The sequence below is a fragment of the Lepidochelys olivacea genome (genome assembly GCF_965140295.1).
Source record: "Lepidochelys olivacea isolate rLepOli2 genome assembly, chromosome: 8".
Taxonomy (NCBI): domain Eukaryota; kingdom Metazoa; phylum Chordata; order Testudines; family Cheloniidae; genus Lepidochelys; species Lepidochelys olivacea.
In genome coordinates, this window is record NC_140418.1 from 106,472,190 (window position 1) to 106,499,771 (window position 27,582).

Sequence of the window (27,582 nt, forward strand, 5' to 3'; positions counted from 1 at the left end):
TATGTTTTTGAATCTAATTACCCTGTAAGATATCTACCATCCTGATTTTACAGGGGGGATATCTTTATTTCTATTTACTTCTATTTTTTATTAAAAGTCTTCTTGTAAAACACTGAATGCTTTTTCATTGTTCTCAGATCCAAGGGTTTGGGTCTGTGGTCACCTATGCAAATTGGTGAGGCTTTTTATCCAACATTTCCCAGGAAAGGGGGGGTGCAAGTGTTGGGAGGATTGTTCATTGTTCTTAAGATCCAAGGGTCTGGGTCTGTAGTCACCTAGGCAAATTGGTGAGGCTTTTTACCAAACCTTGTCCAGGAAGTGGGGTGCAAGGTTTTGGGAAATATTTTGGGGGGAAGGACGCGTCCAAACAGCTCTTCCCCAGTAACCAGTATTAGTTTGGTGGTGGTAGCGGCCAGTCCAAGGATAACGGGCGTAATATTTTGTACCTTGGGGAAGTTTTGACCTAAGCTGGTAAAGATAAGCTTAGGAGGTTTTTCATGCAGGTCCCCACATCTGTACCCTAGAGTTCAGAGTGGGGGAGGAACCGTGACAATAACCTTGCAACCTCCCCCAACGCCTTTTTGCATCAGGACCCCTACAATGACAACACCATGAAATTTCAGATTTAAATATTTGAAATCATGAAATTTATGATTTTTAAAATCCTATGACCATGAAATTGACCAAAATGGATTGTCCAAAATGGATTGACCAAAATAGACCAAATCATGTCCCCAGTGATTGAGGGAAGAGGGAACCCTAAGGTTCATCTAAGCTTAGGTCAACAAATGCAGCTCTGATTTTATACATATATATATTAATAAAGGATACATATTGAAGAATCATAGCTGTTGTCATTGGTTCTAGCTGCACTCCAACAGCTGAGTCTGATCAAGGTACTCAGTCGAGAATAGACAGCATCGTCAGCTAGTTTGAGAAAGAGCTGAACTGTAATATGAACATAGCAGCAATGGTGCTCGCACTACAGATGTAGTGAAAGGATAGAATCCTGCTGAGAAGAGTCTGAAATCTCACAAACAGGCACCTGCACCTTTGGAATGTCTTAATCCAAGTGAATCACCTGGACAAAAGGCTCTCCAAAGCCTGCTGATGACTAGATCTGTGGGTGTGGTATGTTGGATGACGGGTGTTTAGATCCATCATTTGCTATAGTTTTGGTTAAAGATTGTACAGAAAAAAAGGAGGGGGGAATATGTGACGGTTTGTGTGCTGTTTCTTTAAAACTGTGTCCGGAAGGGGCTTGGGAGGTTCTAGGCAGAAAGCAGACCTGCCGTAAAGCAGAGGGACAGACAGTAGCTTTAGGGACAATATTATGTTCCATGTTCTAATAAAGATGAATAGTCCTAGGTTCCTTAATCCCCAAGGACATCAGTCAAACCTCCAGCTGCACTGTAGTGTTGCCAACTCTCACAATTTTACGGCGAGTCTCGCCATATTTGGTCTTTTTCTCAAACCCCACCTGCTGGAGGACTGGGGCGGGAGGGAGATTTTGGGTAAGTGTCTAGCCCTCCTGGTGAGAGAGAAAAAAGTTTGAAAAATGTAATGGCACAAGAGAGAGCGAACCGGACAGTATGTTCAAAGTCTCATGGTGTCCGAACACTTGGAGTTGGCACCACTAATGCCCCCATAGGTGGTGCGAGTGACCCCCAAAGCTGGGGCCCCGGTTCCCGGCCATCGGCCCCACACCGCCCACAGGAACGGGGCCCACTGACCCCCAGGGCCAGGACCCCGGTTCCTGGCAAATGGCCCCACACCACCCACGGGACCTGGCCCCACTGCACCCCCAGGGCCGGGACCCCGGTTCCCGCCCATCAGCCCCACGCTGCCCACAGGACTGGGGCCCACTGACCCCCAGGGCCAGGACCCCGGTTCCTGGCCAATGGCCCCACTGCACCCCCAGGGCCGGGACCCCGGTTCCCGCCCATCGGCCCCATGCCGCCCACAGGACCGGGGCCCACTGACCCCCAGGGCCGGGACCCCGGTTCCTGGCCATTGGCCCCACACCACCCACGGGACCGGGCCCCACTGCACCCCCAGGGCCGGGACCCCGGTTCCCGCCCACCGGCCCCACGCCGCCCACAGGACCGGGCCCCGCTGCCCCCCTATAGCCGGGACCCCGGTTCCCGCCCACGGGACCGGGCCCCGCTGCCCCCAGGGCCGGGGCCACCTGCCCTCCCGGCCAGCGAGACCTGGGCTGGGCCCCGGCGCCCCTCAGCGGAGGCGTCGAGCCTCGGTCCCCGCCCCGCCGCTGCCCCAGGCGAGCGCGCCCCGCCGGGCCTACAAGCCCCAGGATGCCGCGCGGCGGGGGCCCCGCTGCCGGCCGGCCGCGCGCCTGCGTCCGGGTCGGCGGGGAGGAAGCCCCGCCCCCGGCGGCGGGAGCGGCCGCTCCGGTTGGCCGGCCGGGCTGCCGCTCAGAACGGGGTCGGGGGTCAGAGTGCGCGGAGGTGAGTCGCTGGCTTGGGGACTCGTGGTGCCGAGTGTGGGGGGAAGGGCTGGCGCGGCCCCCGCTGTAAACACCCCGACGGCCCCCGGGGGAGGGGGGGCCGCGGGGGGCGGGGCCCGGCCGGGGGGGGGGCGGCGGCCGGCTGGGCCCCAAAGGCCGGCGGGCCTGGCCAGGGGGAGGGGGCTGCCCTGGCGCGGGAGGGGCTGGGGGCCCCGGGGCCGGGCCGGGGCCCCCACGGCTGCGGGTGGGGGCTGCGCCGGGAACGGGCTCCGAGCCAGGCCAGGGCGGCGCAGGTTGCGGTGGGCAGGGGCTCAGAGCCGGGCCAGGGGGCTGGGCCTGGGCAGCTGCCGGAGGGGGGGGGGGGGTTGAGCTGGTTACGTGCTAAAGGGAGCCGGGTGCCTGGGGGGCAGGAGGGATGGGAAGCGTCGGGGGGCTTCAGCGGGGGCAGGGTGTCAGGAGAGGGGGTGCTGGCCTGGCTGGGGGGGGATCTCGGGCTGGCTGGGGGGGGATCTCGGGCTGGCTGGGGGGCGGGGGGGATCTCGGGCTGAGAGGAAAGGAGGGCAGCAAAGGGGAGAGTGGAGTCTGGACCTTCACCCCAGAGGCAAGGGAGTGGTTCGCCGGGTCTCTGCCCTGTGGCTCCGGCAAGCCGCGAGAAGTTAGCCTGCAGAACTGGACATTGTAGCTGGGCGTGAAGCACTTCGTCCCCCGGTGTGGCCCCACTTCTAGGAAGGAAGGAAAGCCACTCTGAAGCTGGTTAAGGAAGAGGGGCCCAGCATTGTGGCCCAGCGGCTCTCGCCTTGTTGCCATTCTGTGTTAAATTGGGTCTCCGCTCCTTGGGCAGTTGCGTGTTCTTCAGCAGAACTATTCAGTGTGCGGCTCTTGGGCTCGCTCCTCAAAATCCTGGTCTGATTTTGATAAACTGCTGTCAAGTCTTTGGGCAGCAGAAGTTGATTGTCCACTGAACTGAGTATTGTGGGAGATGGATTTAAAAGGGGCAAGAAATCTTAATAGGGATGTTGGACATTCCTTTTGGTGTCTGAATAAGGGAGTCAATAGTTTGACTTTCATATGTGAGATTACACTGATTGCACATCTTCTGAGTGTGAAAGAGGTTGAAACTCAGAAGTGAACTTGAGAGAGTTGAGAAATACAATGTGCGTTTACTTGTTGCGTGACCGGCCACAGGAATTTCTCCTCCCTCCCTTTTCTTGCTACTGTAGTGTTACAGGTGTTTCTCCTAAACAGCATGAACAGACATTGTGCCTTTTTTCTGATACTCTGTCTGTTGTAAGCCTTATGCCTGGTAGCTTTACATGGCAATGGGGCATTATTAGGAAATAAATCTGATGCAGACTTGGGTTTCTTTTTATTTCTTGGATTTCTGGTTTTAGAAGTAGGGTTTTTTGATGGCTTCAGTTTAGTCAGATCTCTGGTATTCTTTAGGCCACAGCGCAAAGGGCTGGTCTGATTGGTTAGATTGTACCATATCTCAGCTCAGAAGAGATAAGGAAGACTTTAATCAAATGCTTAGGGTTGTGGTATTTCTAAAAGGAATTGGTCCTGTCAGACACTGTAAGCTGCTATTTTGAATGGTAAGTTAAGGTACTTAATAGTTTTGGTGCTCTGTGCAACACTGTGGAGTTTCATAGCACTTTGTCAGTGTAAACATGGCATATAAGATTTCACACCAAGAATGGTTTCTTCCTAAATAAGCTATATGTTAGAAATCCAAATGGTTACTCTTCAGGGTGGAGGTGGGTGGTGGAAGTAACTTCAGATGTACTTTTGTACCTTAAATAGTTGAGTTTGGGATGGGTTCTCTGTAACTGAAATTTTGCAGGCTGTTAATTTATACTGTAGGTGAAATGCTTCTATTGTTCTCGAGAGACCCTTTTCATGGCAGTTGCTTCTCTGAAGCATAGGTTGCTCTAGGTACAATAGCGTGTGTGCACGCGTTCATAAAAAAGCTTCATAAGTGCATGTAGCCAGATTTGATTCTCACCAAAATTCAAAAGACTAAAACTGACTGCATTAAAAAGAAAATGCTAATTCATTTGGACACTAAACAAAGAAGTCCCTGAATAAGTGTACGCAGATTGAGATGACCTTTACTTTCATAGGGCATGGCTACACGGGAAACTTCAAAGCGCTGTCGCGGGAGCGCTCCCGCAGCAGCGCTTTGAAGTGCGAGTGTGGTTGCGCGCGATTGCTGGGAGAGAGCTCTCCCAGTGCTCCTGGTAATCCACCTCCACGAGGGGATTAGCTGCGAGAGCTGGGAGCCTGTTCACACTAGCGCTTTAAAGCACTCTGACTTGCTGCGCTCAGGGGGGTGATTTTTCACACCCCTGAGCCAGTAAGTTAGAGCGCTATAAAATGTAAATGTAGCCAAGCCCATAGTTTTGAATGAAAGGTATTTAGCTGGGACTTGATTCCTGTAGGAGGACTGCTATAGCTGCTACGATACCTATCTTGTTTTGGCTGTGTTACTTTTAGTAGGTATTGAATTTTTCCTTTATTTAATCTAGGAAATAAAGTTCTGAAAGACATTTGGCATGTAAAGTTTTTGCACTTGCACTTCCTCTGTTTTGATCTAGTAATAACCTTTGTATGAATTTCACTGAACCTGTACAGCAGATGGGAATGGTGATCCATGAGCTAAATCTGAATGGAAATGGACACCCTCAACTATATTCATAAGAGGCCATTGATGACTATTAAACAAATATACATATTTCCAAGCCTGCTCTTGGGTGAGAAGGACACACAGTTGCTGCAGGTGGTGGTCCTGGAGAAGCGCAATAAGAAATGCTTTCTCTCTGTTGGTTCTGAACCATTTCCCCAGCAGAGTGCTGGGGCTGCTGTGATACTTGGGGGAGTGGGGTGCAGATTTGTAGATGAGAGGTAAAACTGAAGTCTCTAAATATTCTCTGACAAATTTTCTTTAAACCTAAGAATAGAGTGGTGGTTGATGCTGGCCAAATTCCAACTGGGTAATTGCATTGTGTCTCTGAATGTCTCCTGCATTTTCAGTTGGATAATGATTCTTCACTTCCTGTCCTAAATTTCTTGGCAATATAACTGTGTACTGTTAGCTTTGCTGTTTCTACCCTAACTAACTCTCTGTGCAGTACCTCTATCCCTTGCCTGTTTTCTAGGATTATTGTGAATTGATGTGGTTTCTGGTTTACGTGCCTCCTTGAAATATCTTCCAGCCCCTTTGACCTTCAGATTCTGTAGAATACAAACTTTCTTTAAAAATGTCCAGACCTTATGATTGTAAAGAGAATCAACCAAATGTGAACTAAATAGAAAACAGTGCAGAATTGTCAACACCAAACTGTAGACAGCGTTAAACAGTTGGGGTGTGAACCATCCTGTTTGTCTCAGTTGAGTGTTAACTCTTGAGCCTGACAGTGACGGAACCGGATTTTCAAATAATTTAGGTACACAACTGTGTACCTGATTTGCATCACAGCAATTGCGTGTGCAAATCAGGTAATCACATCTGCCAGGTACCACATAACCAAAGGGCAAAAAGACATAGTTCTAAAAGTGCCTGGTATTTTTACTTTCACTAAATTAAGATATGTGTAACAGCAATTCTGCTAACTCCATTGCTGTTAGGTGGGAGCTCAGTTGTGGACTGAGAGTTGCATGTGGCTTTAATTTATAAACTCAGCCCACGGACCACAATTAAAAATATAACTTGGCCCTTTCCACAGAACACACTGAGGTCATCTGATAAGGTACTATACCAAGTACCAAATATATTCTTCCACTGTAGCTTTACAGTCTGACTACTTATACACTTCAGGTTGTTTTCCTCCCTCTACTTTCTCACTAAGGGGCAGTCCTGCTGTCCTTCCATGTGCAGAACTCCTGCAGATTTCAGCATGAGATCCATTTGTGTAGCCACTGCCGCTCTTGGGGAAAATTTAAAAATACACAATAAAATCTGTTTTAAGAGACCACTCAAGGAGCTGACAAAAGTTGGCTGCCTAGCAGAGTTGGCCTAATCAAGTTGGAGCAGAATTGTATCCTGTATCTTTGGGAAATACTTAGGGGACAGCCCTGAGATAAGTGGTCTGATGAGAGCTGCATCTTGATTAGGTTTCACCGCAATGTCAAGTTAGTTGTGATACCTGTTTCATTCCCAGCACAACGATTATCCATGCATTAGCCACAAGAAGTCCTCTTCTTTGTAATTTTGCTCCTCCTCCTCAGTCCCTGTGATCTCACAAGACATTGTCTGTGATGTCACTATGGAAACCATCCTGATGGTCTATGCAGTGGTTTGGCATGGCATATCTCTGAAGGAATGTGGGAGGAGCAGGCTGGTTAGATAGGAGAAAGCTTCCCTACTCATGGAATTCCCTCCCTGTTTTAGTCAGTCCTCTCCTTCACTTCCCTCATTAACTCACTTCTCTCAAAATGCCTACACATAGTGAGTCAACACTGTTATTTTCTTTAAATTGAACTCTCAAGATGTGCACATGCCTGAAATGAGTACCACATGATCTCACTGAACTAACCCTTGTGTCCCATCTAATTGTAGATTGTAAGGTTATTGGAACGGGGGTGGGGGAGGAGGAGGGCTGAGCACAGTCTTGAGGATCTGTAAAAATAGATAGTTCAATACTTAGCTGTATTGGTGACAAGTAACGAATAGGAACACTACACCAACATTTCAGGGCAGTGCTTTTGGAAAGTTACATTGGAAGTTTCCTGGAATGTGGGTTTGCTACAAACATACCCAACCAAAAACCAATGGAATTAAACGAGGAAAATAAATTGAACCAATGGTAAAAGGATACTATCAGATGAATTGATTAAACCAGTTTACCTGGTATTTTTTAACACCACTTTAAATCCTTACAACTTTTAGAATACTATTTTAAATTGTTTTTATTTATTTACTTTTTTTTTAAAATAAGTTTGAGCAGTGCCGTTAGACTCACTAGTTTTTGTTTATAGTCTTTCATTTTCTGGCTCTCAGGCCATGCCAAAGTGCTGTGATATTTGGGCTGCAAACACTTGCAAGAAAAGACTTGGTATTTAAAAAAACTTAAAGTTCACTTAAAAAAAAAAAGTCATGGACACGTAAGCCTCAATCTGATAGAAACATCGGTACCAAATCTAAACGTGGGCCCCTGTTTGGTCTGAAAGTGTCTCTTTAAATGCTGACGAAAGTGGGACCACTCTTGGCTCTAAGTCTGGGCTGCTGTTGCTGCCTTAACCCAAGGGTTTGCTCACTGTTAGATTGTGGCTTCCCCTTCTCCCAAGTTGAGGCGACATTATCACTCCAGACTGTCAGCCTGAACAGTGAATGTGTCTGCTCTTGGGTGGAAAGCAGGCTGTTGAAATTATCTGACTGTCTCATTTTGCCCTTGTATGATTTTGATTTGTTTTAATTAGTAAAATTTAAATATTAGTATTATGCACAAAGAACCCGTAAAGCTAAGATTCATAGACTAATTTGTCTCTCTGTGCACAAATTAGTTACAGGCATGAATGCCATTCATCCTACAAACCGCAAGGCGTTCATACATATGCAGTGCATTTATTTGTGTGATCAGGTCTCATACTTCTACTACCAGTGGAGAAAGTTGCTTAAAGTGGCCTGATCACTTCATGACTGGCACTGTTTGTTAGTTTCTCATCCCTCTAGCGCATGGGTTCCCATAATGTGGTATGTGTACCCCTGGGGGTACAGGAGACCTCTCTGGGGGATACATGGGGAAAAATTGTGTAATGGTGGATATTATTTATTAATTGTATTTATTGCAGTTTCATAATAGGCTATTCGGATGAAGCTTTGAAACTCTGTGGGAATTTGTTTTATAAAAGACGGGTGTTAATTTACTTCAAGATCTACCAATGAGAACACAGACACACTGACGTACAGAGCCCTCACCTCCAATCGCCATGCAGCGCGGGCTCAGTTGCCCATTAACTGTCCAGTCTGAGTTCAGAACTTAGGGTTTTTTTCCAGTTGTATACGTCCTGCTATAACTATATCTGTACTTAACAGTGAAATACCTACAGATGGCTAAAGACAGGTGTGTTAAAAAGAACACACACACTATCCATGATGAGAAGGCTGGTGTACGCGGGCAGCTGGTAGATCTGGAAGGGGGTATGCAGTAAGAAAAAGTGGGAACCTCTGCTCAGGGGTTCTCACAACAAATTTTTTGGTCACCTCAGAGTGTGGCCACCAACTCTTCTTGCTGGTGGCTGCTCTGGCAGTTTTTCCTAAAAGACTTCAGGAAAAACAAACAAATATGCACATACATCCAAATCATTGTAATTTATTTACATAGGATTTTTTTTTGCAGACTCAATAATTAAAAAAAAAAAAGTATAGTTGTCTCTCTTCTTTACTGGACCTAAACAGACTAGAAACACAAATAAGGTGCTCTGCACATTCTTGTCTTTTTTGTTGTTTCTTTTTCTTTTTTGGTTGCTTTTTTTAGACTTGCTAGCAAGTAAGTCTGCTGCTGTGAAAAGTGATACTTGTATGTTAATATCACTTTTCACAACCTCCCTGCTAGCTACAGTACTAAGTCTGCTGTGAAAAGTGATAATAACAAACATACAAATATCACTTTTCACAGCAGACTTACTCAGCCCGGGGACAAATTAAGCCCTGGATAGGGAGATGGTAGGGAGGCAGGCAATGGGGGTCAGAGGTCATGGGGGAAATTTGATAGGGGGCCAGGGGAGGCAGTGGGGGCCAGCAGTGATGGGGGGGCAACCCCGGGACCCCACTGCCCAAGCATGACCCCACTGCCCCTGGGAAAGTGGGGAACTCACTGGCTGCCTGCTCCAGCGTTTGTGTCTCTGCGGGGGTGTGTGTGGGGGGAGTAGGGCCCACTCCCAGCTGGCAGCCCCAGGGTGGGGGCCCCTGCTTCCCCCACCCCCGGTCTCCACCCAGGAGGCTGTGGCCACGAGAAAAGCCCCTGGTGGCCACATGCAAGAATGCTGCTCTAGTGGATGCTTGTGGTTCCCAGTAAGCCGTTCCCTCAGGTTCATTCATCTTGAGTCCTGAAGTGACAGAGGTGCCAGTGCAAATTCTTTTCTGTACATTTAGTGGGGCCTCTGGCAGCTAAGCCCGTTCAGCTGGTGCTTGCCTGTCTTTTGGCTTTCCTTACTTTCTGGAGCTCAGCTGTGATGCTTTGCCATCATTTGCATGGCACACTGATGGGGAAGGAACCTGACCAGCCTGGGTTTGCCGCACGCCATTCTGGAGACAGAATAGCGGCAGGTCGTACTAACTGCCAGCATTTTGTAAGCAATAGTTACTGGTTACAGCAAATGAAGTCACATGTGACATGCAGTAATATACTGCCTATAAAACTAATGTTATCTCCCAGCGGTAGCCCCCCGCAGGTGGATATTTCCCATGTTATTGGGAGTTACGAACATAAATGCTGTAACATTTTCCTATGTCTGTGTACAATCTGTCAAAATACTTCTTGAAGTCCAGGCATAGTTTATGGTCCCATTACAGTTAATATATATATCTATATCTGTATAAGGAATTGTAGCTGGATAATAAGCATTAAACTGTTTGGATCGAGTGCCAGATGTGGCAGTCGACACTGTCTGAGATTATAATCTATCCCTGTGTGCATAAAGTACATTTATCACACTTCATTTGGGTTTGGAAATTGAATCATTCAACACGTGAATTGATCTGGGTAGTGTAGGGTTTGTATTTTCTTTTTAAAGCTGTGTTCTGACTCAGTATCTGCATTGCTGTGTGTTGGAATAAATATTGGATAATTAGTAGTGTCTTGAATCTTCTGTAGTAGCCATAAATGCTTTACACAGATTTTAATAAATAGCATCTGCTCACCAGCTCCCTAATGCTCTGAGACACTCTGAACTCGCCGAGGAAGATGTTACAGTCTCTTCCCAAAATACCTGGAAGTCTAGAGTAGTGACTGACTAAATACTATAGTTAAGACTTCACTTGCCAAAAAAGCAGAGAGCAAAAGTTTGCTATTGGATTGTTCCTAGTCATGTGCTAGCTGTCAAGGGGATTAGCAAAATGTCCCCTCGCATGCTTCTGTTCAGTGCTTAGCTTTATCTACACATTAATATACATTAGAGAAATACCGATCTTACCCAGTATTACCTAGCCATATATATTATGTTGTTGGATGTATTTGATTTAGGAGGCTACTCTCTGACTCCCTCCCCCACTTCAGTTGTATTTTTCCTTTTCAGAGTAGGTTAAATCATAGAAGCATAGAAATGTAGGACAGGAAGGGCCCTCAAAGTCAGTAAATCCAGCCCCCTGGGCTGAGGCAGGACCAAGTAAACTTGGTTCATCCCTGACAGGGGTTTGTCAAACCTGTTAAAAACCTCCAGTGATGGAGATGCCACAGCATCCCCAGGAAACTGTTCCAGAGTGTAACTACCCTGAGAGTTAGAAAGTTTTTCCTAATGTCTGACCTAAATCTCCCTTGCTGCAGGTGAAGCCATCATTTCTTGTCCTATCTGCAGTGGACATGGAGAACAATTGGTCACTGTCCTCTTTAGAACAGCCCTTAACATATTTGAAGACTGTGATCAGGTCCCCCCTCAGTTTTCTTTTCTAAAGACCAGTCTTTACCACAACAAATTATTAGCTGCTTTATTCCAAGATTTTTTATCTGCTCTGGTAGACCTTCAGATCCACAGTTGACAGCTTTGAAGATCTGAAGCATAAATATCTGTTCTCCAGGATAGGTTAGATGTGAATGGAAGTGATTTCTATTTGGCTGTAATGAATTTATTAATGGCAATAAAAGTATGAGATGGAAAAGTGATAGGTCTTCCTGAACACCTTTAGGATAAATAAAATGTTAGGCTTGCAGGGCAGCTTTTTATTATGGTTTTGTAACTGAGGTTTTTAGTTTTCCAGGCGACTCTTGCTTGCAGTGGTGCTTTAATAAAATATACAGCCCCCAAAATGCTAAAGCCAGGACGTACAACCAGTATATGCCACGAAAGTCAGACTGCAGGAAGTGACTCCGTATTAAACCTCTTCAGTCTCTGATTTCCACCTTTTGTGTGCATGTGTGGTTTTTTTTTAACACAAAATCCTTCTGGGGAAGGTTACAAAATGTGTATTTACCTAATGCACATGACCTGCTCAGCTGCAGTCATCTCCTAATCGGGTCTTTCTGCGTTTCTTACCTGAGTATCTCTCAGGTAAATACAGCTTTAGCTGTTCTTCAAGGCATATTACCTCATTAAGTGTGTATTTTGGCAAGTGCATTATTTACCTGATAGACTAACCGATACAAAGGAGCAGTTGCTGTCTGTGCAAATAACCACGGTGGTGTTCATGAATGATTGTCCTCTGGTTTCTTTGAGGTGGTCTTTATTTTGTTGTGTAAAGCTGGCTACTTTTCATATACACCAAGGGATGCTTCCTGCCCTCCGTGCAGGTGCTGGAGGCATTGTGCGCACACCCAGGGGAGTCTGCGCTTAGTTCCGCTGCACTAAGAAACTAAACAAAAGCAAGACGTATCCCTGCTTATATGGAAGGAAGTCAGTCTGTACTGCTCACAGCCACCAGCGTCTAGACACCTGCTGTCCTGTGTGTCTTCTATCCATTCTAGCTTGTGAGCTCCTTGGAAGCATGGACTGCGCCTCCCTACATGTGCTATGCACACTGGTAACTGTATGCTGAGAACAGCGGTGGTGCAGGCAATGACACCAATAGCTGCCCCACCACTGTCTTGGCCCTGTCTGGAGGGATCAGCTGTCTGCAGGGCTGAGCTGAGTTCAGGCTCCAGGCTTGCTCCGTCGCTGGCCTGGGGCTAGTTGTGGTGGGTTTTTGAGCAATTGAGATCCACCTCCTAGGAACTGAATGTCAAATAAACCCCTGAAAGGCCCGGTAACAAATACTGACCTGGGCTGGCTTTGAACTGGCATCCTAGACTTGAAAGACTCTGTTACTTGTCCCTGACCCATGCATTCCTGGAGAACCCCCCACTTTCTTTTTTTTTTTTTTTTTTTTTTTAGAAGAAACCATTTGAAACTTCTTCCTCCCACTTCCCCCATCAAAAAACCCAGATGCCAGAGGGTCACATTATGGATGTGTGATCTGTAAAACTGCCACAAAGTTTTTAAGTCACAAGAGTATTAATAAAATAGTGGGTGGGATTTTTATAGGGGAGAGGGAGGAATGAATTAAACTTAATCAGTTTGGATTTTGTTGGAAGGAAAATTCACCCCTTGAATGTGAACATTTTAGATCAGTTCCCCCTCATCCCATCTGCCCTCCCCCACCCTGAAAAACCCCCCCGGTGAGCAAGAGATTGTGTGTGGCACCTGTGCCCTGTTGAGAGCGACCAGGCGGAATGGCCTATGGAAGCAAGTTATCAAGAGGCTGATGCAGAGGGTGAGGGATGGGAGAAAAGCTGAGTAACATGTGGGGAGTAGAAGGGTCTGGCTTGGTTCTAGCTGTGGGGCTTGGGGCCGAGCGGATGGCGTCTGCACGTGTCTCATTGTGCCTAACTCCTGTTATGTGCAACTTCTGTTACCAGTGTACATGTATCAAGAAACTAAGGGTCCTTCCACATACGTCAGTGAGCTTTGCATCAGACCCCTAAGTCCTGAAGCAATCTAGATAGTGTTCTGTAGCATGCAGATGCCTGATCTGGCCCCTGGAGCAGTGATTGTAGTGTGTCTGCCTCTTAATGTAGAGCTATTCACAAAGGTTAATTTCTAGGTTGCTAGTGGGTCTAGACGCTCTCTAGTGTATTTTCAATAGGTCATGGTATTACCTGGGTTTCTTAGTGGAACCTTTCATCAAAAGACCGTGAGAGAGTCTGTTCCAAAATGGCTGGGTTGAAGAGACGGCAATAGAAGTGAGATGTGTGCGCGTTAGTAACACAAGCCTCTCTCTCTCTCTAAGTTTCAGATGCCTCTGGATGCTCCATGGTAGCACTCTTCCATATTGGAGCAGCAAAGATTCCTGCAAGCTTACTTCCAAGGGTGAGACAAGCTCTGTGCTTCTACCGCCTACGTTGCTTTCTCCAGGGGTGCGGCTCCACCATAAACAGGAAACTGGCGTCCCACGGCTTTGGCGCGTCCATGGCAGCAATGTCATCCTTCCCTCCACAGAGATATCACTACTTTTTAGTGTTGGATTTTGAGGCCACTTGTGACAAACCACAGATTCATCCTCAGGTAAATATCCAGCCCCATTTATTCTTCCCTTGCAAACTGCTGGCTCCACCCTGTGAAGTGGGATGCAGTGTCTGTCCCTTCACACCCCCACCAACAGCTCTGAGGTTTACCCCATACCCTCACAGTGCTATGCACACTTCCTCAGCAGCTGTTATTGGCCCAAGTGGTTTCTGATGAGCATCATGAGGCATTTCTGCCCCTTAAAATGGATGTCTGCACTACTGCTAACCTATCAGCCCAGAGGGAATGAAACCAGAGACCTTGGCCTCCATCACGACAATGCTGAAAAGACATTTGTTTGAAAAACTTTACCTGTCTTAGGCCTTAAATGCTTCTCAGCTCTCTGGCTTGGGGATGGATTGAGCTGGTATTAGCTGGGAACACTGTATTATTGGCACACTCCAGACGGTTTCATCCGTTTCTGCAGGAAAAACATGTTTCTAGCCTATAAAGTTGTTCTGGGTGTGAATGTATGCAGGACTGCTTGTTGGAGTCTGCAGGTCTTTAGTCATGATAGCTCTGAAAGTTGTGAACTTTCCCAGGCTTATCTTATCTGGGTGTTTAACTCTGAAGTCTAACAATAATCACATAACTTAAATAGAAACCTCCAGCTACTCTGGGATTTTGGGTGCATCTTGAGCGTGCCACTTTCAGCTTCTCACCCCTGAAACTAAGACCAGATGTAGACCTCTCCACATGCCTTCTGCAAATGGTTGTTTCCTTGACAGTGGAATGCAAAATGAATTAATAACGATATTTTCAATAGGGCTGTCAAGCGATTACAAAAATTAATCACGTGATTAATCGCACTGTTAAAGAATAATATACCATTTATTTAAATATTTTTGGATGTTTTCTACGTTTTCAAATATATTGATTTCAATTACCACACAGTACAGTGCTCACTTTATATTATTATTTATTACAAATATTTGCACAGCAAAAAACAAAAGAAATAGTATTTTTCAGTTCACCTAATACAAGTACTGTAGTGCAATCTCTTTATCATGAAAGTTGAACGTACAAATGTAGAATTATGTATTAAAAAAGTAACTGCACTCAAAAATAAAACAATGTAAAACTTCAGAACTTACAAGTCCACTCAGTCCTATTTCTTGTTCAGCCAATCGCTCAGAAAAACAAGTTTGTTTACATTTGCAGGAGATAATGCTACCCGCTTCTTGTTTACAATGTCACCTGAAAGGGACAACAGGTATTTGCATGTCACCGTTGTAGCCGGTGTTGCAAGATATTTACGTGCCAGATTCAGTTAAAGATTCATATGTCCCCTTCATGCTTCAACCACCCTTCCAGTAGACATGCGTCCATGCTGATGGCGGGTTCTGCTTGACAAAGAGCCAAAGCAGTTCGGACCGACGCATGTTCATTTTCATCATCTGAGTCAGATGCCACCAGCAGAAGGTTGATTTTCTTTTTTGGTGGTTCAGTTCTATAATTTCCGCAACAGAGTGTTGCTCTTTTAAGACATCTGAAAGCATGCTCAACACCTCGTCTCTCAGATTTTGAAATGCGCGTCAGATTCTTAAACCTTGGGTCGAGTGTTGTAGCTATCTTTAGAAATTTCATGTTGGTACCTTCTTTGCAATTTGTCAAATCTGCAGTGTTCTTAAAACGAACATGTGCTGGGTCATCATCCGAGACTGCTATAACATGAAATATATGGAAGAATGTGGGTAAAACAGAACAGGAGACATACAATTCTCCCCCAAGGAGTTCAGTCACAAGTATAATTAATGCATTTTTTTTTTAATGAGCGTTATCAGCATGGAAGCATGTCCTCTGGAAGGGCAGTTGAAGCATGAAGGGGCATATGAATGTTTAGCATATCTGGTACGTAAATACCTTGCAATGCCAGCTACAAAAGTGCCATGTGAACGCCTGTTCTGACTTTCAGGTGACATTGTAAATAAGAAGCAGGCAGCATTATCTCCTGTAAATTTAAACAAACTTGTTTGTCTTAGCGATTGGCTGAAGAGGAAGTAAGACTGAGTGGACTTGTAGGCTCTAAAGTTTGACATTGTTTTGTTTTTGAGTGCAGTTATGTAACAAAAAAACAAAAAATCTACATTGTAAGTTGCACTTTCACAATAAAGAGGTTGCACTTCCGTAGTTGTATGAAGTGATTTGAAAAAGACTGTTTCTTTGTTTAAAATTTTTACTGTGCAAATATTTTTAATAAAAAATAATATAAAGTGAGCACTGTACACTTTGTATTCTGTGTTGTAACTGAAATCAATGTATTTGAAAATGTAGAAAAACGTCCAAAAATATTTAATAAATTTAAATTGGTAATCTATTGTTTAACAGTGTGATTAATCACAATTAATTTTTTTAATCGCAATTAATATTTTTGAGTTAATTGCATGAGTTAACTGCAATTAATCAACAGCCCTAATTTTCAATCATTAACTTAAGAACGGCCATACTGGGTCAGACTTATGGTCCATCTAGCCCAGTATCCTGCTTTCTGATAATGGAGGGTGCCAGATGCTTCAGAGGGTATGAACAGAACAGCAGTCATGGAGTGATCCATCCCCTGTTGCCCATTTCCAGCTTCTGGCATTCAGATGTTAGGGACACCCAGAGCATGAGCTTGTACCCTGACCCTCTTGGCTAATAGCCATTGATGGACCAATCTTCTATAAACTTTTCTAGTTTTTTTTGAATCCTGTTATAGTTTTGGCCTTCACAAAATCCCCTGGCAATGTGTTCCACAGGTTGACTGTGCATTGTTTGAAAAAGTACTTCCTTTTCTTCGTTTTAAACCTGCTGTCTATTAATTTAATTCAGTTACCCCTAGTTCTTGTGTTATGTGAAGGGGTAAATAACACTTCCTTATTCACTTTCTCTCCACCAGTCATGATTTTATAGACTTCTATCATTTTCCCCCTTAGTCGTCTCTTTTCCAAGCTGAAAAGTCCTAGTCTTTTTCATGTCTCCTCGTATGGAAGCTGTTCCATACCCCTAATCATTTTGTTGCCCTTCCCAGTACCTTTTCATTTCTAATATATCTTTTTGATATGGGTTTACCAGAACTGTACGCGGAATTCAAGGTGCGGGCATATCATGGATTTATATAATGGCCTTATGATATTTTCTGTCTTATTATCTACCCGTTTCCTAATGGTTCCTAACATTCTGTTAGCTTTTTTGACTGATTGAATGGATGTTTTCAGAGAACGGTCTTTTTTGAGTGGTAACAGATAATTTAGAGCCCATCATTTTGTATGTATAGTTGGGATTATGTTTTCCAATGTGCATTACTTTACATTTATCAACATTTGAATTTCGTCTGCCATTTTGTTGCCCAATCACCCAGTTTTGTGAGATCCCTTTATAACTCCTCGCAGTCTGCTTTGGACTTATATATCCTGAGTAATTATATCGGCTGCAAATTTTGGCACCTCACTGTTTACCCCTTTTCAAGATCATTTATGAATATGTTGAACAGCACTGGTCCCAGTACAGGTCCCTGGGGGACACCACTATTCACCTTTCCACTCGTGAAAACTGACCATTTATTCCTGCCCTTGTTTCCTGTCTTTTAACTAGTTACTGATCCATGAGAGGACCTTCCCTCTTATCCCACAACACTTACTTTGTTTCAGAGCCTTTGATGAGGGACCTTGTCAAAGGTTTTCTGAAAGTCCAAATACACTATATATACACTAGATAACCCTTGTCCACATGTTTGTTGATTCTCTCAAAGAATTCTAATCGATTGGAGGCATGATTTCCCCTTATAGAAGCCATGTTGACCTTTTCCCCCACAAATCGTGTTCATTTGTTTCTGATCATTCTGTTCTTTACTATAGTTCTATCCAATTTGCCTGGTACTGAAGTTAGGCTTACCAGCCTGTAATTGGCAGCATCACTTCCAGAGACTTTTTAAAAAATTGATGTCACATTAGCTATCCTCCAGTCATCTGGTACAGATGTTGATTTAAGTGATAGGTTACATACCACAGTTAGTAGTTCTGCAATTTCATATTTGAGTTCCTTTAGAACTCTTAGCTGATTACCATCTGGTCCCGGCGACTTATTACTATTTTAGTTTATCAATTTGTTCCAAAACCACCTCTCTTGACACCTCAATCTGGGACAGTTCCTCAGAGTTGACACCTAAAATGTATGGCTCTGGTGTGGGACTCTCCCTCACATCCTCTGCAGTGAAGACTGATGCAAAGAATTTATTTAGCTTCTCCGAAATGTCCGTATCTTCCTTGAGTGCTCCTTTAGCACCTCAATTGTCCTGTGGACCCACTGACTGTTTGGCAGGCTTCTTGCTTCTGATATACTTAAAATATTTTTTTTGCAGTTAGTTTCTGAGTCTTTTGCTACTTGCTCTTCAAGTTTTTTTGGCCTGCCTAATTATACTTTTACATTGGACTTGCCAGAGTTTATCAATGTGGGTCTTGGATTTCCATTTTTATTGGGTAGTTTTATTCACTCAGATATTACCCAGGGCCCAGCGTGGTAATGAACAGCCAGAATTGTAGTGTCTCAAAATAGTCACAAGATTTGGTTCCTGTAAACTACATCTACACTAGGAATTTGACCAGTCGCTGGCATTGGCCGATAGCGGTGGGTGTCTGATGGTATGCTAATGGCTTTGTCTCATTTGTATAAAAAGTTAACAGTTTTCAACTCCGGGTTAGGGCATCTTAGTACTGAGAACTGTTGTAAGAAACCAATTCTTTAGTTAATACAGACTTGCCTTAACTTGGATCTTTACTTAGATTTAGACTTTTAAAGAGGGGTTTGCAGGTCTGGATTGAGCAGTCATAGCATGTCCCCCATGCAATATCTTGCTCTGGGCAGGGCTGTCGGTTCCTCATGTCTGTGAAAACAATTCACCTGAAAATTAAAGGAAAATTGCCGCCTGTGGTATTGTGTCTTCCTGAGGCGATGCTGTGGCTTTGCATCTAGTTCTGCTGGGAAAGCCTTTGCCTCTGTTCAAGTGAGATGTCAGGATATTTCTTGCACGCCCAGCCTCGGGTGCACAGGCCTGTCAAACCTGTAAATTGGTTCTACCTTGTCCTTTTTGAGATGGGTTTGGTCTGCGCACATTTTGATGCAAAACCATGAGGCATGTGGAGCTGGTTTACAGCTGGCAGTAAAATGGAGCATGAGTGGAATACGTTTACTACTGTTTTAAGGAGCTTTGTCCCCAAGTCCTTGCCGTGAAAGTAATGGTCTGGGCCAGTGCAGATCTGCTATATATTTTGTTGGTGAAATGGAACCTTTAAGGTGGGGATGGTCTTTGATTTTGTTTTTTAATTCTCTGTGTTCATCATCTGCCTGCATCATGCCTTGTCTGGCCAGGGCTGACAGTCCCTCTCTTCGGCAAAAACAAATTAGCCTGAAAACTAAAGAAATTATGTTTACTGTGGTTCTTACTGCACTGGAATCAGCACAGCTGATAGGGCTTAGAGACAGTGTCCTCAGAAAAGCAACCATGTAAAAATGGGACCTTCCCATTCATTGTATCTGAGTCATTTGTTTACTGACATTCATGTTTTTTGCTACTGTTAACTCTTGGGCTCTTCAGTGCTATTGGTGAGCACGCTGACTTTATGCTGCCGTAGGTATTTCCAGGGACAATGCTGGCTAAGTTCCAGTTACGGAATCTTTTACTGGTAGTGATGTAAGAGGCAGAGGTTTGGTCTGAGCGCAGGATTTGGAGCCAGGAACAGCCAAGTCCTAATCTTACCTGTGCCACTGGTTCCTTCTGTGACCTGGAGCTGCTCCTTTAACTTCTCTGCCTCAGTTTCATCACAGGTAAGATGAGATAATGGGGTGCTGTCAGGAGAGCACTTTGAAGATGCTGTATACATGCTAAGTCAGGAGTGGGCAATCTTTTTGGCCTGAGGGCCACATCTGGGTATGAAAATTGTATGGTGGGCCATGAATACTCATAAAATTGGGGGTTGGGGTGCGGGAGGGGATGAGGGTTCTGGCTAGGGGTGAGAGCTCTGTGGTGCAGCCAGAAATGAGGAGTTCAGGGTGTGGGAGGGGGCTCTAGGCTTCGGCAGGGGGTTGGGGTGTGGGGTGAGGGCTCCGGCTGGGGGTATGGGCTCGGGGCTGGGGATGAGGGGTTGGGGATGCTCCGGGCTGGGACTGAGGGGTTTGGAGGGCAGGAGGGGGATCAGGGTTGGGGCGCGGGAGGGGGTCGGGTGCAGGCTCCGGGCGGTGCTTACCCTCAAGCAGCTCCCAGAAGCAGCAGCATGTCACCCTCCGGCTCCTATGTGGAGGTGTGGCCAGGCGGCTCTGTGTGCTGCCCCGTCCGCATGCACTGCCCCCGCAGCTCCCATTGGTAACAGTTCCCAACCAATGGGAGCTGTGGGGGCAGTGCTTGGGGTGGGGGCAGCGTGCTGAGCCCCCTGGCTGCCCCTACGCGTAGGAGGCAGAGGGGTGCCATGCATCTGCTTCTGGGAGCTGCACGGAGTGGGGCAAGCCCCCGACCCCGCTCCCTGGCAGGAGCTTGAGGGCCGGATTAAAATATTTGGAGGGCTGGATGCACACCCTGGGCCGTATTTTGCCCACCCCTGTGCTAAGTGGTGTTCAGCTTCCCTTTTTGTAGTGGCAACAGCTAGCCAAGTCCATTTTTTTGGCATGTAAACTGAGCCTAGAAGTCTCTCGCATAGTAAACATGCTATCCCACAATATCACTTTACTTTTCTCAGTAACTACCCTTTTCACTGCTCAGACTCCTCCCAGTAAACTTGAAGGAGAGATCGTAGCTATGCTAAGGTGCGTTGGTATAACATCTGCAGAACTAGCTATATTCGCCCCTGGGAAGTGCTCTGCTGTGACCAGCACATGCTTAACTTTCTTTTATCCCTAACTGAGTTCTTCACATCCCTTTGGGAGCCCCGAAGATCCCTCATTTTGACCCCTTTTCACACTTCACAAGTCTCCCCTTGGGATCTTATGTCCCGGCCACCATTCTTTTGTTTAAGGACAGTGGGATTGCCTTAGGGCGCTAACAGTATTGCTCCTTAGCTGGCCAGAGGGATTGAGTGACTGTGATACGTGGTGGCTGCTCTGTAACTCCAATGCCTGTGCCAGATGCTGTGGTTCTTTAACATTCCCAGCTTTGGGAGCAAGAGAGAGGTGGTAGATGTTTTACACGGTAATAGAGCACTGCAGCAAACCAGCCCCTGTTTTGTCCGTTCACTGTAAACTCCCTGAACATTGGATGGCTCCTCACAGATGCACAGATGAATCAAACTGAGAATATACGCGTGCAAGGAAGAACATACCTGTTTTGTGGATTCTCTTGGTATAGTCATGGGTGATCAGAGCAGCCCCAGGGTCAATAGAGAGTGTTGGTTATAATTTCGCATGCCCCGGTGCCAACTCCAAGATTTGACAGCAAGGTGGGGAGGTCTGAGAGGAGAAGTAGTGCATAGTGTGTCTCCTAACACTTGAAACAGCACTCCAACACCTGGGGTTTAGCAAGGTCGGATTCTGAGGGCTGGGAACAGGAGTGCCCTCAAATCCTTTTAAAAACTAAACTTGTGTTGTTAGGGCTTGATCTGGTGGTCAGTCCCATTAGTAGCTGTGTGAGATGCCTACCAGGTTCAAACCCGCATTGCCCTACGTCCTTATTTTATTAATGTACCGAGTGTGCACGCACAGATTGGTAAGCATGCTGCACTCCTTGCCGTCAATATCAGCCTTAGACTTTCTTCTGCTCCCAGCCCAGGATAAAAGACAAACTCGTTCCTCACTACCATTCCCTCCGGAGAAGGTCTAAGAGAAAGATAGGCCTTGCATAGTGCTGTGAGGGTCAATGGGCACGGGCTGTCAGTCAAGCAGGGAAGCTACTTTGAGAGCCAGTGACAACACCCAGCCCTACTTCAAGCAGAATTAGAGATTGGCCATGGATGTGTGGTCCTGCTCATCTCCATTGTTGGGATGGTGCATCGGGAGATAGGCAAGTTTTGTGCTAGCCAGACCAAAATCTCGTCAGGCTTTAGAGGTCAGATGCATCACCTTGGATTGCACACTGGAAGCCAGTGGAGACTACCAAGTGTGACAGGGTCAGGACAGATGGCTATAGGAGAGTAATAGAAGGCAGATATATTAGCTCCAGGCTAAGTAAGTCCCTTTTCCCTGGGTAAGGTAACAGGGAAGGTTCCAGAACAATCAGGAACCTTCTGGAGACCATTGAGATGGGCTGATTAGAACACCTGCAGCCAATCAAGAAGCTGCTAGAATCAATTAAGGCAGGCTAATCAGGGTACCTGGGTTTAAAAAGGAGCTCACTTCAGTTTGTGGTGCGTGCGAGGAGCTGGGAGCAAGAGGCACGAGGAGCTGAGAGTGAGAACGCGGGCTGTTGGCGGACTGAGGGGGTACAAGCATTACCAGACACCAGGAGGAAGGTCCTGTGGTGAGGATAAAGAAGGTGTTGGGAGGAGGCCATGGGGAAGTAGCCCAGGGAGCTGTAGCTGTCGCCCAGCTGTTTCCAGGAGGCACTCCAGACAGCTGCAATCCACGGGGCCCTGGGCTGGAACCCGGAGCAGAGGGCGGGCCCGGGTTCCCCCAAATCTCCCAACTCCCGGTCAGACACAGGAGTCGTCGACCTGGACTGTGAATTCAGAAAAACGGCCAAGCCGAGGGCTGCCGTGAAGCTCCAAGGCGAGCAAATCCGCCAATAAGCGCAAGGCCCACCAAGGCAGAGCAGGAGCTTTGCCCCAGAAGAATACTGTCGGTATAATGTGCTCCCTGCTGCTGGGCCCAGGGGCTAGGCAGGCAGCTGAGTGCCGCACTAGCAGTAGCTTCCAGGTGCTTTTCGAGAGGCGCTCCAAGCAGACCGTATTGCAATAGTCCTGTCTGGAGGCCAGAAGGGAATACAGTAGATTATCAACAAGGCCAGCATCAGAGGGAATGGTCACTGTCCTAGCCAAATGCGGACAGGAAGGGCCAGATTAATCTTTTGTGGGCCCTGCTCTGCCCTGAGGCCCTACCTCCCTCTCTGCTCTGCCCTCCCCGCATGGCCTCTTCTCTGTGAGACCCCGCCAGGTGTGGGAGGAGGGGGCGGAGAGGAGCGAATGGCGGATGGAGCTTCAGGGGAAGAGGCCAGGCAGTGGGTGGGACCTCTGGGGCAGAGCGGGGCTGCTTCCGAGTGTGAGCCTGGTGTCATTGTAAACCTGGGACTGCAGGCAGGGAGAGGTTCCGCTGGCTGCCTGCTCTGCCTAGGAATCCCCAGGCCAGTGGCAGCTCTCTTTTAGCCCAGGGTTCATACGGCCGTTGGACTTGACTGCGTTGTAAATCCTCTGACAAAACCCACATTAAGGTTGATTTTTAATTGCTCAAAAGTAAAGAAATTCAGACTTGTTTCCCATGGTGACCTTAACTCTGCTCCCTCGTGCATAATCATTCCAATGGGTGTAGTACATGATTACATATCTATATGCTACTCAGGTTGCACTTATGGTTTAAACAAATAGTTCCCAATTCAGCTTATTCCTATGGTGTTACTGGAGGAATGCTATTAAAGATGCATGTGATAAAATGATTCAAAGGGTTTTGCTTTGTTGCTAAAGTTATGCTAAGAGCATATAAACTGCAGAAACACCCCGTGCTACAGATATAAATCTAAAGTAACAGAACAGGTGCAGTTCCTTTGTACCATGTTTCCCATATAGCATGTGTCCCTGTTGCAATGCTGTGGGAACCTTATCTTATGCAGTTCATGCACTCTTATAGTTCAGATCTTAATGTAACCAATTGCATATAATCTCCCTCCTTTAAAAGAGGAAAAATAAAACAAGGAAAATAAATTGGTAGAGATGGGAGAAGTGCAACCAGAATTTCAGAACAAGTTCTTTAGGGTATGAAATAACAGCTGCAGTCTGGTGCAGAAAAGACATGTTCTTCCTGACAGTTGTTTTACCTTGGAGGCCTCCCCCATTCTAGTAGTAAGAGGGCACAGTCTTGCTGTGACCCATGTGATCTGACATGGCTGCAGGCTACAGAATTAACTGTATTTATTTCAAGCCCTTGGAGCTAGATAACATGAGCGGGAATCAAACCCAGGTGTCCTGCAGAGCTCAACTACTAAACCACCAGGCAAGACATCTGATGTATGAAAATATTCAAAGCAATTTCATCTTTAAAAAATAAACCACCATTATTATAGCAACAAGCCTAGAATACGAGGCACTCAGGTGGTCACCTGTAGAGTACTGGTTGAGAACTAAGCAGGTCTGGACCAATCTGTTGTTGGCAGGCCAATAAGATCATCAGCTTTAAAGCAGTCACAGTGCTCCTTTGCTTAGCAGCTTACTGAGGCTAATGGCAAGTCTACACTACAAAATTAAGTTGACCTAAAGTACATCGACATCCAGCCCCTGCAGTAATTACATCGATTTGCATGTCCACACGGCGCTCCTTGTGTGGGTGGTGCGTATCCTCAGTAGGAGTGCTTCAACCCATTTACCTGTCAGCGTGGGGCATTGTGGGACGGCTTCTGAAAGGCAGCTACAGTCGATGTAAGCAACGCAGTGTCTGTGCTGGCTCTGTGTCGACCTAACTCCATCGACCTAAGTGCTTCGCCTCTCGCAGAGCTGGAGTTATTAGGTCGGTGTGGTGAGCACGTTACATCGGTGGGAACGACATTTTAGGGTAGACGCTTACAGAGTTAGGTCAATGTAAACTGCCTTGTGTCGACCTAACTCTGTAATGTAGGCCAGTCCTAAATTATCACAGGTGTCCCTGCACTAGTGTCCCTGCACTGTTTGAGCACTGTGCCATTAGCTATGCAATCATTACCCATGGAGCAGGTAACCAATGGCATAGTTAAATAGGGTGGTTGTTTCAGAAAAAGGTAGTGAGCAGCATTCACCATGGGGGGTGGGGGAAGATCCATACCCCCTCCAGGTAAAACCCCCTCTGACCACACACCCTTCGTTGTCATGTACCATCCCATGTTGGAACCCTGTGGGGTATCAAACAACTACAACCCATACTCGATGGGGACCCCATCTTGAAATAAATCTTTCCTGAACCCCTTCTTCCAGTCTTCAAACAACCCACCAACCTCTTCAAGCTCATCATCAGACACAAGCTATCACCAGTGGGTGAACATTTTTCACAAGCAGTCACTCTATATCTGACCTATCAGTCCTCATCCTGGAAGGACGCCTACCCAACGCTTTCAAAAGATGAGACTGGGAGCTTACATTCCTAATGTTGCTAGACGCTAAAAATCATGGTCTCAATAAAGACACTGGATTTAAGGCTTATTACAACAAACTGTAACCCACTCACCCCCTTTCTGTCCTGTTATTATAGAGGTGTTAACGGGCCACTTCTCCTTGAATGGTCCCTTAGAATATGTGCTAACTACTTATGCTAAAAGAAAAGGAGTACTTGTGGCACCTTAGAGACTTACCAATTTATTTGAGCATAAGCTTTTGTGAGCTACAGCTCACTTCATCGGATGCGTACTGTGGAAAATACAGAAGATGTTTTTATACACACAGACCATGAAAAAATGGGTGTTTATCACTACAAAAGGTTTTCTCTCCCCACACCCCACTCTCCTGCTGGTAATAGCTTATCTAAAGTGATCTCTCTCCTTACAGTGTGTATGATAATCAAGGTGGGCCATTTCCAGCACAAATCCAGGTTTCCCCCCACCCCCCCTGTAATCACTTTAGATAAGCTAAAAGAAAAGGAGGACTTGTGGCACCTTAGAGACTAACCAATTTATTTGAGCATGAGCTTTCATGAGCTACACGAAATTGGTTAGTCTCTAAGGTGCCACAAGTACTCCTTTTCTTTTTGCGAATACAGACTAACACGGCTGTTACTCTGAAACCTTTAGATAAGCTATTACCAACAGGAGAGTGGGTTTGGGGGTGGGGTGGGGAGAAAACCTGGATTTGTGCTGGAAATGGCCCACCTTGATTATCATACACATTGTAAGGAGAGTGATCACTTTAGATAAGCTATTACCATCAGGAGAGTGGGGTGGGGGGAGAGAAAACCTTTTGTAGTGATAAACACCCATTTTTTTCATGATTTGTGTGTGTAAAAACATCATCTGTATTTTCCACAGTATGCATCCAATGAAGTGAGCTGTAGCTCATGAAAGCTCATGCTCAAATAAATTGGTTAGTCTAAGGTGCCACAAGTACTCCTTTTATTTTTGCGGATACAGACTAACACGGCTGTTACTCTGAAACCTGTACTTATGCTAAACTATCTGTTGGAACTTGTATTGACCCTCTCAGTACCTTTCCCTGACCTGAAGAAGAGCTCTCTGTGCAGCTCGAAAGCTGGTCTCTCTCCCAAACAGAAGTTGGTCCAGTAAAAGAAATTCCCTCCCCCGACTTGTGCAGCTGAACACATTTGCAGCCTGAGGTTAAGGGAACAAGCACAGTAGTTTAGTGCACTTACGATATTGTGGTAGCACTTTGAAACACCAGTCGTTCTTAGCCCCATTGTGCAGTGTGCGGTACAAACGCTGCCTGTAAATATTCATAGTGGAGGTATTTCAAAGCCATATTTGTAAGATTTGAGTCATCAGTGCTTGCTGAGGACATCTTGTGTCCTTTCCAAGTATGATGCTTTAAAGCCAAACAGTATTTTTAAGTTACCTGAGTTCAGAAGAGCATCTGACCAATCACTAAGGCTTTGTCTACGTTAGCACTTTTGTTGGTCAGGGGTGTGAACCCTCCCCCTCCCCCCTGACCGACATGTTTTACCAACAAAAGTGCCGGTGTGGACAGTGTTATGTCGGCAGGAGACGCTCTCCTGCTGACATAGCTACCGCCGCTCATTGGCGGTGGTTTAATTATGCTGACAGGAGAGCTCTCTCCTGTTGGCATAGAGCGGCTACATGGGAGACCTTACAGCAGTATAATTGTGCCACTGTAAGATCTGTCGTGTAGACATAGCCTAAAGCCTGCAGATTGATTGCAGAAGGGAAGGACGTGTCTGACTCAAACGTAACCGAGTGGCTGTTCTTCAGTCCCTCCAGAAAATGAGATCTGGGACCGAGCCCAAGCAGGAAAAACAAAAGTTCAGAGAGTAAAAAGGCATCAAGAACTTTCCAAGAAAGCATCTAACTTCATGGTCACCTTTCTGCCCACCCCATGGATAATCCTTTTGGGCTGTAAGCAGCCAGGGGATGTGGTTTGAATACAGAATTGGAGCCAGGAGCTCTTGAATTCTAACTCTGGCTCCAACATAGACCCCTGTGTGACCTTAGGCTAGTCAGTAACCTTTCTTTGCCTCAGTTTCGCCAGCTGCGAAATAGGATTGTTAGCTCACTTGTTCATTTGTGGGGTCCCCGAGAGGGATTGGGCAGGGCCCCTGTTTTCCTCTTTGCCTTGCTCTGGTCATAGGGTATATGATCTCTAATTTGGATGAAGGGAGTGGGATTTAGTGCTGTTAAGATCTCGTTGCTAATCCCCCAGGGAGTGTGGAATAGCCAGTCTTTCAGTGATGAGATTTTTGTGCTTGTCTCCTCTCTCCTATTTCTTAGGCTGGGTTGCCAGCCATCGTTATGTTATCTATGTAGACTTCGGTTTGTTGGCAGAGTTATTCTGATCCTGTTGTTAGGCCTTGTCTATACTAGGCAAAAATCCACTGCAGCCTACTGTTAGCTGGGATATCTATAGCACCCCAGTGTTCACGCACGTGCACACAAACACGGCCTTCACACCTATCCCACGTGTTTTACCAGCGCTGGCAATGTCGATCATTTGCGCTGCTTGGAGGGGAGGGAAACATTTCTGGACCTTAATACAAGAAAGTCTGCGTTTGTTTCAGGCTGCAGAGCGGAGAGCCTGTTGTGAATGACTGATTTTCTTTATTTTGTGGTCAGGCAACAAGAAGGTAAAAATGTGAGGGCTCTTTGCTTTTGGGGTAAATGTCACTCCCACCCG

The 27,582-nt window shown here is 46.1% G+C and overlaps 1 protein-coding gene across 4 annotated transcripts in view; it reads left to right on the forward strand.

Annotated features, from left to right (window-relative positions):
* Positions 1-2,374: 2,374 nt before the first annotated feature.
* ERI3 (ERI1 exoribonuclease family member 3) overlaps positions 2,375-27,582 on the forward strand; it is a 242,434-nt gene continuing 217,226 nt past the window's right edge. The window contains exons 1-2 of one of the 4 annotated variants that reach the window (XM_084637140.1): positions 2,375-2,465; positions 13,380-13,654. In XM_084637140.1, coding sequence (XP_084493266.1) covers positions 13,403-13,654 — 252 coding nt within the window. In that variant the 5' untranslated portion in view covers positions 2,375-2,465; positions 13,380-13,402. Of the gene's footprint in view, positions 2,466-2,495; positions 2,531-3,908; positions 4,057-13,379; positions 13,655-27,582 lie in introns of those variants that run through there. The other 3 variants (XM_084637141.1, XM_084637142.1, XM_084637143.1) reach the window with 3 other exon arrangements.